Source organism: Panicum hallii, chromosome 9, assembly GCF_002211085.1.
Source record: "Panicum hallii strain FIL2 chromosome 9, PHallii_v3.1, whole genome shotgun sequence".
NCBI classification, from domain to species: domain Eukaryota; kingdom Viridiplantae; phylum Streptophyta; class Magnoliopsida; order Poales; family Poaceae; genus Panicum; species Panicum hallii.
Genome location: NC_038050.1, coordinates 63,408,247 through 63,424,530, shown reverse-complemented (window position 1 = coordinate 63,424,530; position 16,284 = coordinate 63,408,247). Strand labels below are relative to the sequence as shown.

Sequence of the window (16,284 nt, the reverse complement as noted above, 5' to 3'; positions counted from 1 at the left end):
AGATTTTCCTTCATCTAAAAAATCAATTCAGCTTTATGACCTACTTTCTTTTAGATACTTGATAGCTACGGATTGTGTTATCTCATATATCCTCTTTAATATCTTAGTACTCTATTCTTATTTGGATCATTAATCCAAGCTACCTTCATGCTGATGATATGTGCATGTGCCTTTTTTTTTATAGTGTGTGCGCTCTTGTGCCTCATCTTTGTTGTGACAGCAGGGTTCTTTCGTGTTTTGGCTCCCTTCAGGATACATTTGTAATACTGTCCTCTTCTGAGAATTTCTTTGAAACTTGTCTGATGTCTTAATATAATTATATGAATCTCTATAAAAAAATATTTCAAGCTATCTACTAAAATGGTCGGTAGCTACTAATGGTGATCATTAAAAAAGGCCAAAATAGCAATAACCAAATGCTTGTTTAGCCAATGAAGAATTTTGCGGCTCGTCAGAACCAACATACTGCAATCGGTCTGAAGTTTTCTATTGTTAAAATATTTGAATGAGACATTGTTATGAATTTACTTATCATTTACAACATTGCTGGATTCCTACATTTTCTGCCTGTTGTTGCTGAACTCCTTTCCAATTTGTGGACCGTTGGGTCCTATATTTACTTGGAACATGTATTCAATCTGTGTTGTTGCCATGTTGAGTTTCTGCATTTATTTCCATTTCCTATCTCATGCTTTGTTTACTTTTGCATATGGATCTATTTTATTTTGAATGAAGAAAATTGATGAAAGGGCGCGCGAAGCGCGCGTTATGTTCTAGTACACTGAACTGAGCAGTCGAGGCTGGGCTTGGGCGATGTCCGGAGACATTCCTTCGGCGCTGCACATTCAGTGGCGTGACCAGGACAGCTCACCGACGCCGGGGGGCCCTCGCCGCCGGCCCGGCCGGAGCAGCCCGTTCGTTCGTTCGTCCGTTGCTCCGCCCCGACAGATCACTTGGATTGGGTGGCATCATTGATGGGGAGACCAAGCCTACGGCGATATATTCCTCCTGTCCGGGCCTTCCTCGGCCGGGCACATCAGCACATCCATTCTCGCCCGCTGCAACGGCCGGCGGAGGCAGCCGGGCAGGGAGTGTCATCGCCGAGCGGGGCCCTCCCTGCCTGCTTGTCTGACCACGGCATCTCTCGCCTTTTCGGGTTGGGCGATCGCCCATCTCCCCCGTCGACGGCCGCGTTGATTGATGGAGAAAAAGGCCGCCGACGGCGACGCCGGACGACGGGGGGCCCGCCGCTGCCGGTGACGTCGCCGTCGGACGGCCACGTGAAAAGGGCCGCGCGGCCGCCGCACGACACCTCCTTTTCGGCGGGCGCGTCGCAGCGTGCGGGGAGGCGGCCACCACGGCTCCCCCTGGGCGTATGGCGACGACGCCGGGGTGAGAAGCGCCCGCCGCGGCCGCGCGCTGGTCGCCGAGCGGCAAGCGCGGCGGCTGGGACGGCAACGTGGGTAGCCGCGCGGCCGCTGGCCGGCGCGCCGCCGCTGCGTGTACTTGCGTGCCGGGAGAAAGGTTCCGGTCTCATCCGAATCCAGAAAGTAAATGCTGGAGACTGACCCAAGCGAAAAAAAGGATACGCGGCGCGGAGCAGGATCACAAATTTTAACAGCGATCTGAGAATGTTGCAACAGGATTGACATATAGTATATGACAAAACATCGGTCGGCAGTGATGCAGCTGCTTACACATCTTTAGATAAGAGTGGTGAGGTACCGACCTCTCTGCACCACGAAGGAAGTCGCTGAAACGTGAAGCTCTAGGTCCAAAGAAGTTAGCAGGTCTGAGTGGTTACAAATGTGAATTACAGCTTATCAAAATTCCTCAGTTCTCATCGCCAAACCTTTCGAGGCAGTGCAAGCACAAGTTAACTCAGTTTTGACTATGGTCCTAGTGACTAGTATATGCTAAGAATTGGAATTATCCAAGCTTTCCGATCTCCATCTTTTTCTTGATGGCACGATGACCATGGTACACGAAAGAATCGACGATGCCAGCAACTGTGAAAATACCTGCAAAAGTGTAGATGGACAACGGTTGGCAATTTATGACTTTCGTTTATCATATCATTATGCAGAGCTGCAAGTTATGGCAAACCTCCAACAATAGCACATATGTTTGTCAGGAAGTGAAGGAGCGAGGTATTTTCTTCAGTAAAATCAACCTGTCAAGGAACAGCCAGACCAACTAGTGAATTTAATGTAGAGGATGACATATACCTGTACAGATGGTGATCTTCGCATGTTATCTTAAAGAGACCAGCATGATAAGAAAACGGGAGTGTCAATTCTAAGAAATAAATGCAATGTGTGCTTTTTGCTTTTAGAGCAAAAGGATGATTGAATGTCAAAAGTTGCAGGCTATCAATAGATGAACCACAACGAACAAAAAAGAAATGCTAGTCTGACAATATAAAATCACAGGGATATCCTTCATCACCTTTATTGGTGAAAATTCGTAGAAGAAATATACACCAGGTGGAGGCCTAGGATAGCCAATTGCCTCTCTGAAGTGCTCCGTTACGGAAAACTGCAAAAAGAAAGCAAATAATTAATCACAAACTTAGGCTTCAGAAGTACAATTAGGCATGGAGAATGCTATTTACCTGATTTGAGTGAATCTTCCGTCCCCTAATATCCGTGTAGATTGTAGGAACAACCTGTACAAAAGAGATGGTTAGCAGGTTGAAGCAGGCAGTATCAATATCTCTTCATGTCCCCAGTAGCTTACATGTAAGGAATTGTACTAAAGAATATCACCAGTAGTTACCAAAATTTTACCTTCACAAAATACTGGTACATCCCTGTTAACCCATTGGAGTTATCCTGTGTCCACACAACTCTGAAATACTCGGCAAACTCAGGCATGTGAAAAGTTGTAGAGCAAGTGAAATATAAATTATGGTCTGAAATGTAGTCTAAGTTCCAAATCATACCCATCAAGAGGATTGACAACACCTGGGAACTCTTCCCCAAAGGACAGTTTGTTTATCTTGTGACTTATCTGTTTCCAGGAAAGTAGGCAATGGACAATTATCAGTTTATGGTTATGAACAAAATTATAATTTCTCCAATAAGGATAAAGAGAATTTAATTCTACTTGCATTGTAAGATTCAGGTTGGAGGTTCAACAGATCTTGCAGGAAGTTGAATGACTGCTCCAAGCTTTTCCCAGGGGCGAAGTGAAAGTTGCCAGCTACTTTATTCACATTTACAAATCCATGGATGTTACAACCTTCCCCTTGCTCATCTTTTAACCTTTGTACGAAGCCCTCTCTCTTGCACTGGAATGCGAGGAAACTAACTGGTTAAAAAGAAAACACAACAACAAAGTAAAACCAAAAATGTCTACATGAATCAGTTGCATGCAGAAAAAAAAATCTTAGCTAAGTAAAAGAATGCTGTATGCACAAATAAATTAAAGTGGCTCACACATTTTTATAGCTTTAAAGTTTAAAGAAATTAACACCAAGTACACATTTAAAAAAAGGCCACCAATAGTATACTGTAAAGAAATGAATACAGGCGTGTGTAGAAACCATTGATTTGATAAGCATAAGGGCTCCCTATGTACCAGAAAACCAGACTAAGGACTCGAGGACAAATCATGCGTCACAATTCACAATAGAGTGCTACACATATGGGTTTTTTTAAGACACATTTGATTGAACATGATTGTGCTACTTTGGCCAAAATTAACAGAGCACATAGTACCTGATCAATTAATTCTACATTGGTTAGAGCCCATCCTTTCTTCCGGTAGGCATCACGAACTTCTTCACAGGAGTTGCAACACTGATCATCTGACTGGTGAAGTTGCAAATGCAAATATTAGGGCTTCTTAGAGGATGCAATGAAATTTTAAAGGAGAAATCTGGTGGTGTTTATTAACTGAAGTGACAGAAGGATCATGGGATAAATAACATCAATGTGAAATATAAAAAGAAGTAGCATCAATGTAACAATGTCACAGACGTATACCTCCTCAGAACCATAACAAGATCCACAGTAAACCTCATTGTGGTCAAGCCTACCGCCATGCTTCTGTAACGGTCTTTCAATCTATAGAAGAGAGAAACCAGGACAGGGGGAAGGAGTTAGTTCAAGGAAGAACATCATCCTGGTATAGAAATATGCTGCTATTCCACATTTGACAATTAATGAAAGAAGAGGACAGCCTCTTCATGCCACCAGCAAGTTTGAAATCATTATTATACAGTTGGACCCTACGCTTTTACAGTCGTTCCCAACATGTAATACGAATTCAGGAATGCAATTTAAGCAGATCGTCCACCAGTCAACGGTTCATTATTAAATATTAAAAAGAGTTTTTATACGGCCCTTGTGAGGTTTTATGAGAACAAAAATAACAATAACTAACATGATACCTATCGATACCTCTCCAAGGTCATAGAAAGCTCACTGAAAAAATATTAAATATGAGGACATTGCTAACTTCATTAATCAACAAAACAAGAATCGCAAATGCTGCAATAAATCAAACCAGCAATCAAACGGTAATGATAAGAAAAAAACAAATGCTGCACAATTTGGTACTAAAAGAATGGTACTTGCTAAAAGCAGGTCCAGATTTGGTAAACATTATGGTAAAACCAGACCAACTTCACTCATATTCTAGTTCATGTTAGAAGTAGAATGATATACCTTAGGGGCACCAACTCCATCTTTTCTTGATTCAATTACATTACCAAGATGATCAATTCTTTTCTTTATTATGTCATGTTTCTGCAAAATGGATGTTTATCCCATCAGGAAACAGTTTATGCAGTAAAGCTTGGGAAACAATTTCGAAGATGTAAAACAAAGCATAAAAGAGGAAACTGGCAAAAATCAGTGCACATACTATATCATAATGTTGCTCTCCACTGACATCCATTGTATCAACAGCAACTAGAGAGCAAGGAAGGGCTGGGAATGTAACATCAAACTGCAAAAGCAATCATGCACATTAAGAATAAAAAAGAAAAGCAGCATCTTCACATACAGCAAAAGATGACATATATTCTGGGCTGGGCCTCACCAAATTAGTAATTTGTAAATATCTCAACTAGCTGCCTACCAATTGTTCTTTCACATTTGAACTGTATAAACTCTACAGATATTTTGTTCACTAGCTGCCAAGTTGTAATGTGCTAATAACTAACATGAAGACAATCTGAGCTAAACTTGAAGAAAATAATTCCAAATTTTACACTACTGATAGTTCATAGACTAAATTGAAGTTGAAGAAAGATGGCAAAGAATATAAATTTTAGCATAACTAGATTTCGATGGCCTGCTTTCTAAATATGGTAAGTGCTATTAGAAAGTACAAGAAAATTGGAAGGTTTGGGAGAGGAAACAACATTGGCACTAACATTGATATGTAGTCTTTCCCCTCTTGAGGTATCAACAGTGAGCTTACTCTCTGTAGCAGAATATAGATACAGCCCTACAGGAAAGTTACCATAACAGTAAGTTAAAGTACAGTGCATGAACTATTATCTAGATAAACAAAGCAAGGAACAAGCCCAATTGCAAGAGAAGGTACTTGCTGCATCTAACAAGTTAAAATGTTACTCTTGATTTAGCATGAAAAAATAGTAAGTATCAGTTATAGCCCATAGGTATGAAAAAAGGTGACCATGCATAGCATCATATAGCATTCGTGCTTGCAAAAACAAAGGCAACAGAAACTTAGCACAAGCACAAGCACCAAAATGATGTAGCAATCCCAAAGATCTTATGTTACCTAGTTTGGAACTCCATTCAACAAAACTATTAATCCTATGGATGAAGAAATAACTTCACAGTACTAACTGAACAGAAAATCTAACTCACCGTGAATGTTAAATTCATATACTAACTTAAAAACCAAATCATCACAGAAGGGTATAAAATCATTGCCTATTCAGTCCCTGTTGACACCAAACTAGGATACAGCATCAAAACTGAAACAAAACCACCATTATGCTGCTGCCAAATCAATACATGTATTTCACACCGGCCCCTATTACCAAATGCCTTCGATTCAACTTCCATACCCGAATTTCAATGCATGTTAACGGAGCCGCTAATTTTAACAACTACTGCTTCGAATTCACGCCATTGGCATGAAAAGGCGCAAAATTCATTACACCACAAACTATACTTGTTCCGTATCCGAACACATTCACTTTTGTACGCAAAGCCAGCGAGATGGTACGGCGAGATCAAAGCTGCGCCGAAGCTAGGTAGGGCGAAATTAAAATGGATCTGAGGCGAAGATGTCAAGGTGGAGAAAAACGAGGGGGGAATGATACGTACGGATCTCGGAGAAGAAGAGGAGGAGGATGGCGAGGGAGGAGAGGATGGTGATGAGACCGCCGGAGAGGGTGCGGCTGTAGAAGTCCTCGTTCACCTTCGGGTAGGCGTCCAGGTTCCGCAGCTTGCTCCAGAGCTCCATCGCTTGAGCTCACGCCGCCGGCGAGACCGCCGGAAACCTGGGACGAGGAGGAGATCTACGGCGTGGCTGCCGCGAGAAATGGGGAGGGTATCTCTGGAATTTGTCGGACCGAGGGGGCTAATCGGCGATTTTGTTTGGATTCGTGTTGGCCTGTTGGGTGGGGACGTGGGGTCCACTTGAAAGTGTCACGAGACAGGAGTGAGGAATTACTGGCATTTTATTTGTTTTCTCCAAAACCTACTAGATGGCTAGGAATAGATTATTCTAAGAGGAAAAAGAAGCCTTTATTCATCACTCAAAAATAAAGTTACATCATGGACCAATAATTTGCTCTACACATATTATCAGCCTATATCATTCAAGTGTTTTCAAAGGGTAAGCAATCGAGCATCTAATACACTTCATTAGTTGTGCAATATTTGCCCACAATTGTGTATCCTTTTTGTAGGAGCAAGCACTACATAGCCTTCCACCAGCCGCCAGTGCTTTGTATCAAGTATCAGCACATGAAAGTGGATTCTAAACTTCTAATATTACATTTTAATAGTGCCATCAAGTTTCAAATCCTAATACACCTACTAAAAATGGAAAAATTAACATAGTATTGTACTTTTATTGCTATCATATATAAATCATAAAAATCAAAAGCTTATTTTATAAATATCATATTTAACTATGCAAATTATAAAGAAAGATAGCATATATCAATCAATGTATTTCAATAAAGTGGAATGAATATGGTGGATTCTGTTATGGTATTCTGAAGTCAGCTCACTATGTACCTCATCTTCAACATGAATACACTTCCTCCAATTCATTTTTTAGTAGGCATGACTGGATTTTAAATGCCAAATTTCTTACAAACTTTGACCATTTATTAGTCAGACACTCGGGACCCTATGTAGGCATAGTGTAAAATTTACACGAACAGATTCATGTTTCGTATATATATTTTAATATGCCAGTGATTTTTACGGGAATTCATGATTTATTTTAAGAAAATTTGGTGGTTAGCATTTACCTCCAAAGACCTTTTGAAATCCTAATATGCCTACTAAAATCGAACCAAATCAGTATGATATTATACTTTTATAGATATATAAATCACTAATATTGTAGCATTAGTTTATAGATTTTAATGCAAGAGCAAAAACCATATTTAACTATGCAAATTATAACGACGTAGAAGATAAAATCAACATATTGCAATTGATTTTATATATAAAAATATATTCTGTAATAAACCGTAAATGATGGATAATAATGATGATTAGTTGAGATTATGAAAGACCGATGCCTGATGACTATTTTTAATAAAGAGAGAGCTTTATTAGATACTAAAGCATTCTTACAATTGATGAACAAATTGTTGAATATAAGATGTGAAACAAACGTTTCGCCACACTAGCATGGTCATGTGCAAAATCGTACTCCAATTCAGATTCCTGTTGGTTGCCAAGTAATATGAAGATGGAGATGCTCAGACGGGCAACCATCTGGTCTAGCGCGCTGAGCCCAGCAGTGGGTTGTACTACTCACTACAAACGACCAGACCAGAGGAAGATACATTTTGGTGGCAGCAATGCGCTGATACGGAGAACGGTCAGGAGCCCGATCCACCTACTCGAAATCATAATTTTTTGCCCTTTGCAGTTACGGTCCAACTTCATCCCCAAAAGCATCCAAACAGCACGAAAAAGAGCCTATTTCAGCTCTCAAACTCCAGAAGTCCGCAAACCAAACAGTCCCTGACGCATCAGTCTCCTTGTTGCGGATCTGGTGTTCATGCTGCTTTACGTGATCTTTCTATTACCATGATTCATTACTTGGTGACTTAGCTACAGAAAATCCAGAAACAAGTACCAACATCGATACCAAGTAATAAATAAAATTCCTCAAAATAAATGAGTAGTGACTGATCGAAATTTCATCTTTGAGCACATGCATTCCATAGCACAAACTACATATAAATTACAAATATAGCATTCATTGTCCTATCCTGTACTGGTGAAAGAGATGGAGAATTCCATTGCTTGTATAAAAACTCTGAAGAGATGAGAAGAATGAAGAAAATGGATCCCTCATATACTGATATAACCACAGGAATGTACATCTTTATATCCCCACATCTTTGAATTTAATTACCACCACCTCACATTTACAACCGCAGACTTAAGGCGGCATAGCACCAGGCAGTAATCTACAATTCTTTCCTAGGCTTAACTTGAAACTTAAAAAATGGTAAAAGTAATTTATCCCTATTATTTCAACAGACATATACACCCGGATGATTTAATTATCCATCTATAAATGACTGGTTATGTTCCATTCCAGAAATTAGAGCCACTAGTCTGACTGCACCAAAACTACTTCCACTTCTCATAATTCGTCTTTGCATCATCAATTTTCCCTTTGAGAACCATATACTCCTGCAACGAAACCTCCGAAAAGGTTTCAAGCTTCCCTAGGAATATCTCCAAACTTGATTGTAAATCTGTAGGCGTGTCACTCCTCTGGACTTCCCCCATATCGCCATTTAACCTTCCACTATGGGATAATGAGAAAGTCAGCTTTGAACTACCACGTCGCTTCTCTTGGTGTGGCATCGAGCGGTGTATAACTGCAGCAAGGCCTTTAATGGCATCCTCCAAGTCCTTGGTTGGTAAGTCATCCAATAAGTCTATCCAGCTCTCGCAAGTTTTAAATATGGGCGCAACAGCATACTTTGTTATTGGATCAGCTTCAACCTTCTTTTTCCTGGAACTCTTCCTTCTCCTCTGTAGTGACTTCACACACTTGAGTAGCCATGAATTTAGGCTATTCAAATATGCTCTGTGGGATGATATCCATTTCTGGAAGTTCGAACATAATGTGCTTAGCTCAACCTGGAGGAGCAGACTGGCTTGTAACTGTGATTCTGACCGAATTGAGACCTTCATGCTGCCACTGTTGCATACTAGCTTAATAATCTCGTGTTGATGCCGGTGACACTCAAGCATTGTTGCCCACATGCGAGTTAAGCTGCAAATGAGGCAAATATTGTGTTAATTCAATAAAGATACCATAAAAAAGATTACAAAATGTCAAGTTGATTAGTGCACCAATGAACGCTAAACCAGATATCGCAAGCATCATTACGTGAAAATTTTTCGTATTGCTGCAACATAAAAAGTCATTACCCGCCATGTAATCATAACTAGTAATTTATCATTCATTAAGGTAGACCTGAATGACCAGGACCAGGCCAGAGCATGGCCCAATTTCATTCAGGCCAGAGCATGCCCTGAATGTAGATCTGAACAACACAAGAACCAGGCAAGTTTCATTCAGGCCACATAATGAGATGTCTCATTTTTTTCATTGGGTCCAGACCATAGCCCAAGTGCATAAATCAGTTTCAAAACTGATCACAATTATACTGGGGCCAAAAGGGTAATCAGGTCTACACTAAGGTGCCAATTGAGTTGTAGTTCAGTCCAAACTTAAGGGATAAATATACCTTCCAATCAATTCCTCTAGCTGTGGTTGAAGCTCTTTGTCCCTTATATCCTCTATGTTCTTCGAAATCATGTCTATTCGCTGAATGGCCACTAAAATTCTGGAGTGCAAATCCTTCACAACAGCACGGGTTTTGTCAATACTCATTTGGCTTTCTCCTCTTGATTCCTGGTGTCTTAGTTGCCTACATTTCTCATCATATTGCCTGCAAATTGCACTGCTCGCCTGGAGGAATGGAAAAGAAAAACTGTCAGATCCACATATTTTGGCTATCTAAAGCAAAAAAAGTACATGGTTCTAGAATGTATAACAATTATCTAATTGTAACTAGATAAATTAAGGTGAACATTTGGTAATCATTTCACTGTAGGAGGTATGGGGTAGTGTACACTACATGATATAGCCCCATCTCTTTGTAAAGTTGCAGGTTTCCAGGGCAGTCACAGACATGTATTGTCACCATATAATAGTGTGCGCGTGTGGCAGCACTTCAGTCCAAATACATGCTAGGCATCAGTATGGTCTATTTGTTCCACCTTCTAGTCATCTTAACTTTGGAAACTTAAGTCATAGAACAGATGCTGAAAAAAGAGGCTTTTTACCTTAACTTCGTCATAAAGCTTTCTCTCCCATGCATACAACCTGTCCAGTGTGGATGCATGACTGCCAGCATTCATGTATACGCCACTAAAGATATTTCCAGTGAGACCATCAGTGTCATCTTTTGTTGTTGTCCCAAGAGGATTTCTAGATGAAGAAGAAAGTGAAGACATTGATCTATGCCAGGTAAGGTACTTCACGTCAGCCTGAGGAGGAGCTGCATTACAACATGAGGCATTTATATGTCAATGTGGACAAGAATACAAGCCCTACCACTGCTCATTGCACAAGGTATAAGTTAACTACTCCCTCCAAACTTGCATTAGTTGTTTCAACTTCAACAATACTATACTTTAGAACAAAGAGTGACCACATGACAATGAGATCGATATAGCTGTTCTCCAAACTACCCCAAACACGTCAGTGCAGTTAATGAGCAAAGCTATATGCCAGGGTGATAAAGATTGCACTGGATCAAATAACAATATATTGTGCTACAATTAGTTACAGGTACTTGTGTTACAAGAAGGAAAAAGGAAGGAACTGTAGTAACTACTAGATAAGAGTAAAATAACTTACGTTGAGGAACAGGGACTTCCTCTCTGCAACAAGCAAATAAATTTGCAAAAAAACCGGATGCCGTTGATCCAGGTGCTGCATCAAAATATCAAGATAAACCCATAGTAAGTAAACTAGAACAGATGGAGTGACAAAAAATAATGGCCACTAGCGAAGTTTTAGCTGTGATAACAAATAAATAGTGATATTTCATATCATTGTGTGTATGCATCCCAAAACATTTCTAGTTCCTATCTTCATTTGAAGCAAAACTCGAATGCATGTGTTATGGAACAGTAACGTAAATCTACTAAGATATAACCTTTTTCTTCTGGTAGTAAAGGGCGGAAATTGACTTTATCTGCTTCAAGCATCCTCGGAACTTCTTTTCCAGAATCAGATGCCTTGATAAATAAGATCTCAATCTCCTTCATGCATGAGTTTAAATCCCTCACCACATTCCTCACATCACGAAAAGTTTCCTTTGATTTCCCATTCATAGGAAGAGCAGCAGTTGAAGATGAAACTTCTTTCACAGGGCTTGCCACAGGAGTTTCGTCACTTTCATACATGCTAATGTCCAGTACCCTCGTGTCATCTTTTGGTCTTACAGTCTGAGAATCAACTCCAGTGTCATCTTTTGGTCTTTCAGTTTGAGAATCAACTCTCGTGCCATCTTCTGACATTTCAGTCTGAGAATCAACTCTCATGTTATCTTTTGGTCTTTCAGTCTGAGAATCAACTCTTATGCCATCTCTTGGTCTCTCAGCCTGAGAATCAACTGCCATGCCATCTTTTGGTCCTGCGGTCTGAGAACCAATCGTTTCTGAACTTAACTCATCTGTAGCATGCTGTACAGGTGACTGACCTGTTGCAGTATATCCAGCAGGTGTGTCATTGCGATTCTTGAACACACGTACTAAAGATTCAGACGTTGGATTGTCAAAATCATCTTCTGACAATGCAAGATCATCCTCTCCACCATTCATAGGAGACTTCTCAACATCTTTGAGATCTGGAGCTTTATCCTCTCCTAGGCGCCTCGTTATAAAATCAGAATGATCAGGAGACTTCTCCACTTCCTCTTCAAGCTCTGGGATTCCCTCCTTCTCACGAAGACGCCTGATATCATCAGAATTTTCATATTCATGAACAAGTTCCTTCTCATCATGAAATGAGATCTGGCTCTCAACAGGTTGAAAAAGGCCAAAGTAGTCCCATGGTGGTGTACCGGGCCGAGCTTCAAATGTGGAACTATCATCCAGATCATGGATAGCTTGTCTACGCACAGGGGATGATGTTTGCAGAGTGGCTCTTACAGGTTCAAGCAACTTCTCCTTGACAGTTGTCACTGAGCTCCCCCCAGCTTTCATATGGTTGACATGGAAACGTCCTGAAGATAAAGGTGATGGAACTGGGGAGAAAGAGTCACTAGCATGATGTGAAAGGGATGGGGAAAGGTTCATCGATTTCTGCCTCATGGTAGGAAGCTCTGGAGTGGCAGATGTTGATGTGAACAGGGACGAATCCGTTGGCACTTCAGGCTCCATGAATTTTCTCAGAGCAAATCCTGTGTGCCTAAGTGACTGAATATAAGCAAAATGAGCAGCTGCAAAAGCACATCTTCCATCAAGAGCTTCTCTGACAAATCGTTTTCTTTCCTGACACAAGACAAGAGCCTTGTCATCTTCGCTCTTTGATCGCGAGCCCATTGTCAGTGCACCACCCTCAATGACTAACAAAAACTACAGGTCAATGAAAGCCTCGGCCATGCACTGTAGATCTATGCTAGTGTTGAGGGAAGCTGGTCCGCAGGGGAGATCACCCAGGCAGTATAACTTTGTGCCTGCACTAAGGTAGTAAAGAATGTTGCTATTAGATTGTATCCTCGAATTGAGTAAAGCTGACATGTAAGAAAATTAAGCTGACATTTCCAAAGAAATTTTGTATACCCAATAAAGTACATTCTGGGGAAATGAAAATTGCACGAACTAAATGCCGAAATGTTGTAAAATTAACTTAAATGTATAATGCACAAACTGATCACATCAAAGTTTAAAACACTACAATCAGCGATACTATATATCAAAAAAACGTTCAATGGCAAAAATTGGACAAGTCATCCATATCAAAATTCAAAATTGACCAACACAGCTCAGACTGTAAATTCTGCGTTTCTTAGTGGCCACTGGCTTGTAATGCACCCATGCTTAGAAATAAATTTGGAAGGTGAAACTCACGTAACGGAAAACTGCTTCCTAGACCATACTGATATGTAACGGAAAACTGGTGAAATAGGCACATACCAAAACAAAACAAACAACCAGGTGTTCCATTTTTGGAAATTTCTTCGATCATCTCAAACTTAAAACGTAATCCACGGAGAAATCCAAGTGCTGCAACGGACAATCCCATCCACCACACACGAACCAGTTTTACGCCCAAGTGTACCCACTCCAACCCCGCATGCCAATGACGACAGGACGTTTGGCCGTATTCAGAAATCTTAAATGCGTCATCCGAATCCTTTGCTAGCAACGGCCTTATCTCAACTGAGATAATTCCAGGCACACTGAATTCACCAACGAGCATTACAGGAACCCAACCCTCAAGAGATTGGGACTACACAAGCTCGGATTGCACCAAGGGCAGTACTGACCAAGGGTTCCGGTGATGAGGTACATGCCTAGAACCACAAGTGGTGCTGTGCTGGAGCTTTACCAGCCATCCAAAGGGTGAGTAAAACAGATTCAGATATAAAACGGATTCAGATACTGCAGTGCCCACCGCATAATTACGCAATTCCTCGCGTGCGGAACCAATCATCCAACCTACTTTCCACGGGTACCTTAACAGAACACCCACTGGTACCCTAACTGGACCCATTAGAATTACCAGCAAATCAGCAAACGAAGAAGTCAAGTCATCAACGCCGCGTACTACCAGCCCAAACGAAGAACCGCCAGCGGAGAGCAGAAAGATCCGATTTTCCGCTCGCATCCACCGCCACGAACTCCACTCCTCCCCCCCCCCCCCCCAAACCGCCCGCCACTGCGGAGCGCGCAGCCGCGCTCCCCGATTCCCCTCGAAACGCGGAGCGAACCGCCCGACGAGGCCGAACCTGGGAGAGTCCGAGAGAGAGAATAATCACCTCGCGGGTAGGTCTCGGCGCCGGGCTCCCGAGGCTGGGCGCGGGGAAGAAGAAGAAGAAGACGAAGAAGATCGCTGCTGGCCCGGTGGCCGTCTCTCGTCGGGGTGGGGTGGCGAGGACGGGACGGGAGAGGAGAGTCAGTAGCGAGAGAGAGACTAGAGAGGAGAAGGTTCGAAGACGGTGGGCAGGGTGCGGGGCGCCGACTGCTGCGAGCAACACTAGCGGAAGGATGGAGCGGATGCGTGTGTGCGTGTGGGCTTGGGGATTCGTGTCGCGGCTTGCGGGCTCGCGGGGGCGGGGGGTGGGGGGCGGTGTCAGGTCACTGCCGCGCGGGGCCCGCCCGGGGCTCGCGGGTTGGCTGGTGCGCGTCACCGCGAGGTGGCCCGTGGCCGCTAGCCGGCTGGCCGCCCGCCCGCGTGGCCGGTGGTGGAAGGAACAAGCCGAAAGGGCGTTTCGTTGGCTTCTTTCGCCTCTTTCCCCGTTGTTTTCGCGTGGTCTCTTCCGGGTGGGCGCCGGCAGGGTGGGCTGCCATTCGCGCCCCACTGCACTAGCGGCCTAGCCGCCTCTCGCGATCTCGCTAGCCCCCGTCTCGCTTCAGATTTGTTCGGGTCTACGCCAGCCAGCCAGCCTCGGCGGCTGCAGGGGTGGTTTCGTGGTCCGCAGGGAGGAGAAAAAGGGAAATTTCGCCTTTGGAGACCGCAGGGTACGCTTGTTCACCGCTGGCGGGTACTGGTTTGTGTCCGGGTTCGTGTAACTCGGTAGAAAAAAAAAACTACACTCGGTCGAGATCTCCACAGGCTGTGGATGGGTCCTGGCGCTGACTCACATGGGGATGGGGCGTGTCACGTGTGCACAGTGCTCATGGGGCGACGCTGCAGCAGTTTGTCTTGGCTACATCCCCGTACGGGCTCTGGATTTGGTGGCGAGCCTCTGCTCCGGTAAGATCTCTCGAGGCTTTGCCCCCCAATTCTACCGTCTGGTGTTCTGACGGCATGATGACCGCCGTCCCGGATAGTACTAGCGAGACGGCGAGAGTTGTTTGCATTAAAGCTAATAAATAATCCGAAATAATCGTGTCGTAGAACTTGATGCATACTCCAGTCATTATCGGTAGACAGATGGATGGGTTTCTGACACGGCACGACGACTGTGACCGTCATCGCCAGCCGGCTGCAGAACTGGCTAGTCAACGCGGCAGCTTCGACTTTCTTTACCAAAAAAATGAAAAACGAAGGGCAGCTTCGACTTTTGCCGCCTATCCCCCTTTCAGCTGCTCTAGACCTAGTACGTAGGCAGCACGGCATTGTCGTTTTTCCGACGAATGATGATTTTCCATGGCCTTGGACTGGCTGCAAAGAAATCAAAACGAGCCTAATTTACCCGTTGACCTCCAAGTCGATCGCGCGAGACGTGGCATCCAAGCGATCTTACACACGCATCATGGTACTCGGGAATACGTCCGTCTCAACAACCCAAACAGCAAACAGTCGTCTGGCTGTTTCCCGCAAGAACAGGTAGCAGGCCAGGCCTGAGATGCGCGCGATCACTGCCGACTGACCACTCCTCCGCAACAACATCATCCGACGGCGTTGTGTTTCGCTCGTCGCGTACCCGCGCGGCCGCCGGTCGTGCCGGCGATGGCGACGCCGCACCCAACAGCTACTCGCCTACGTACTCACTCCCCTAGCGCCGACCCGGGCGTGGCTACTGGCTACAGGAAGCATATCCACCAGTTTGTTATCATCGATCGATTGGCGCGCGACCGCTCGCTCCAGGGCGGCTCCACCGCTCGACCTGTGCCGCCGAGCAAAAAAGCGCGATAGCTACCTGCGCCAAGATTCCCTCAGGGATGGGTGCGGACAGCGCCTAGTGTGTGTGCGTCTCTGTGTTTGATCCGAGCCGCTCGCTTTCCGTCCGTCCCCGAAACCAAAAGCTGCTTTCCTTCGGGAACGTACGGGGCGGTCAGTCGGTGCGAATGCGGCGTCGCCGCTGCCGCTGCCGATGCCTTTCTTCCCGCGCGCGCG

At 43.7% G+C, this 16,284-nt stretch overlaps 2 protein-coding genes across 3 annotated transcripts; both read right to left on the bottom strand.

Moving 5' to 3' along the window:
* Positions 1 to 1,626: 1,626 nt before the first annotated feature.
* LOC112877481 (endoplasmic reticulum-Golgi intermediate compartment protein 3-like) lies at positions 1,627 to 6,568 on the bottom strand. Its single transcript, XM_025941793.1, has 13 exons — positions 6,315 to 6,568; positions 5,387 to 5,460; positions 4,873 to 4,956; positions 4,674 to 4,754; positions 3,990 to 4,070; positions 3,723 to 3,815; positions 3,113 to 3,292; positions 2,945 to 3,012; positions 2,790 to 2,850; positions 2,615 to 2,668; positions 2,449 to 2,538; positions 2,107 to 2,173; positions 1,627 to 2,021 (listed from the first exon to the last, which is right to left on the bottom strand). The coding sequence occupies exons 1-13, from the start codon at positions 6,451 to 6,453 to the stop codon at positions 1,930 to 1,932; spliced, it is 1,164 nt and encodes a 387-aa protein (XP_025797578.1). The 5' UTR covers positions 6,454 to 6,568; the 3' UTR covers positions 1,627 to 1,929.
* A 1,949-nt stretch (positions 6,569 to 8,517) lies between these two features.
* Positions 8,518 to 14,517, bottom strand: LOC112875174 (nitrate regulatory gene2 protein). Of its 2 annotated transcripts, none has more exons than XM_025938920.1 (6): positions 14,261 to 14,517; positions 11,432 to 12,960; positions 11,131 to 11,205; positions 10,554 to 10,768; positions 9,953 to 10,176; positions 8,518 to 9,474 (listed from the first exon to the last, which is right to left on the bottom strand). In XM_025938920.1, exons 2-6 carry the CDS (start codon positions 12,819 to 12,821, stop codon positions 8,820 to 8,822), a joined length of 2,559 nt encoding a protein of 852 aa, XP_025794705.1. In that variant the 5' UTR covers positions 12,822 to 12,960; positions 14,261 to 14,517; the 3' UTR covers positions 8,518 to 8,819. The 2 variants fall into 2 exon arrangements, with proteins under 2 accessions (XP_025794705.1, XP_025794704.1); XM_025938919.1 differs by having other exon boundaries at positions 11,432 to 12,955.
* Positions 14,518 to 16,284: the final 1,767 nt, after the last annotated feature.

Bases quoted from the DNA above. Each gene is read 5' to 3' on its own strand.
- LOC112877481 (XM_025941793.1), bottom strand. From the start codon at position 6,453: ATGGAGCTCTGGAGCAAGCTGCGGAACCTGGACGCCTACCCGAAGGTG. The intron at 2,174-2,448 runs GTGATGAAGGAT...GTTCCTTGACAG, and splicing joins ACGAATTTTCACCAATAAAG to GTTGATTTTACTGAAGAAAA. The intron at 2,022-2,106 runs GTTTGCCATAAC...ACACTTTTGCAG, and splicing joins CATATGTGCTATTGTTGGAG to GTATTTTCACAGTTGCTGGC.
- LOC112875174 (XM_025938920.1), bottom strand. From the start codon at position 12,821: ATGGGCTCGCGATCAAAGAGCGAAGATGACAAGGCTCTTGTCTTGTGT. The intron at 10,177-10,553 runs GTAAAAAGCCTC...CCATTCCTCCAG, and splicing joins AGCTTTATGACGAAGTTAAG to GCGAGCAGTGCAATTTGCAG. The intron at 9,475-9,952 runs GTATATTTATCC...CCTCATTTGCAG, and splicing joins CTAGAGGAATTGATTGGAAG to CTTAACTCGCATGTGGGCAA.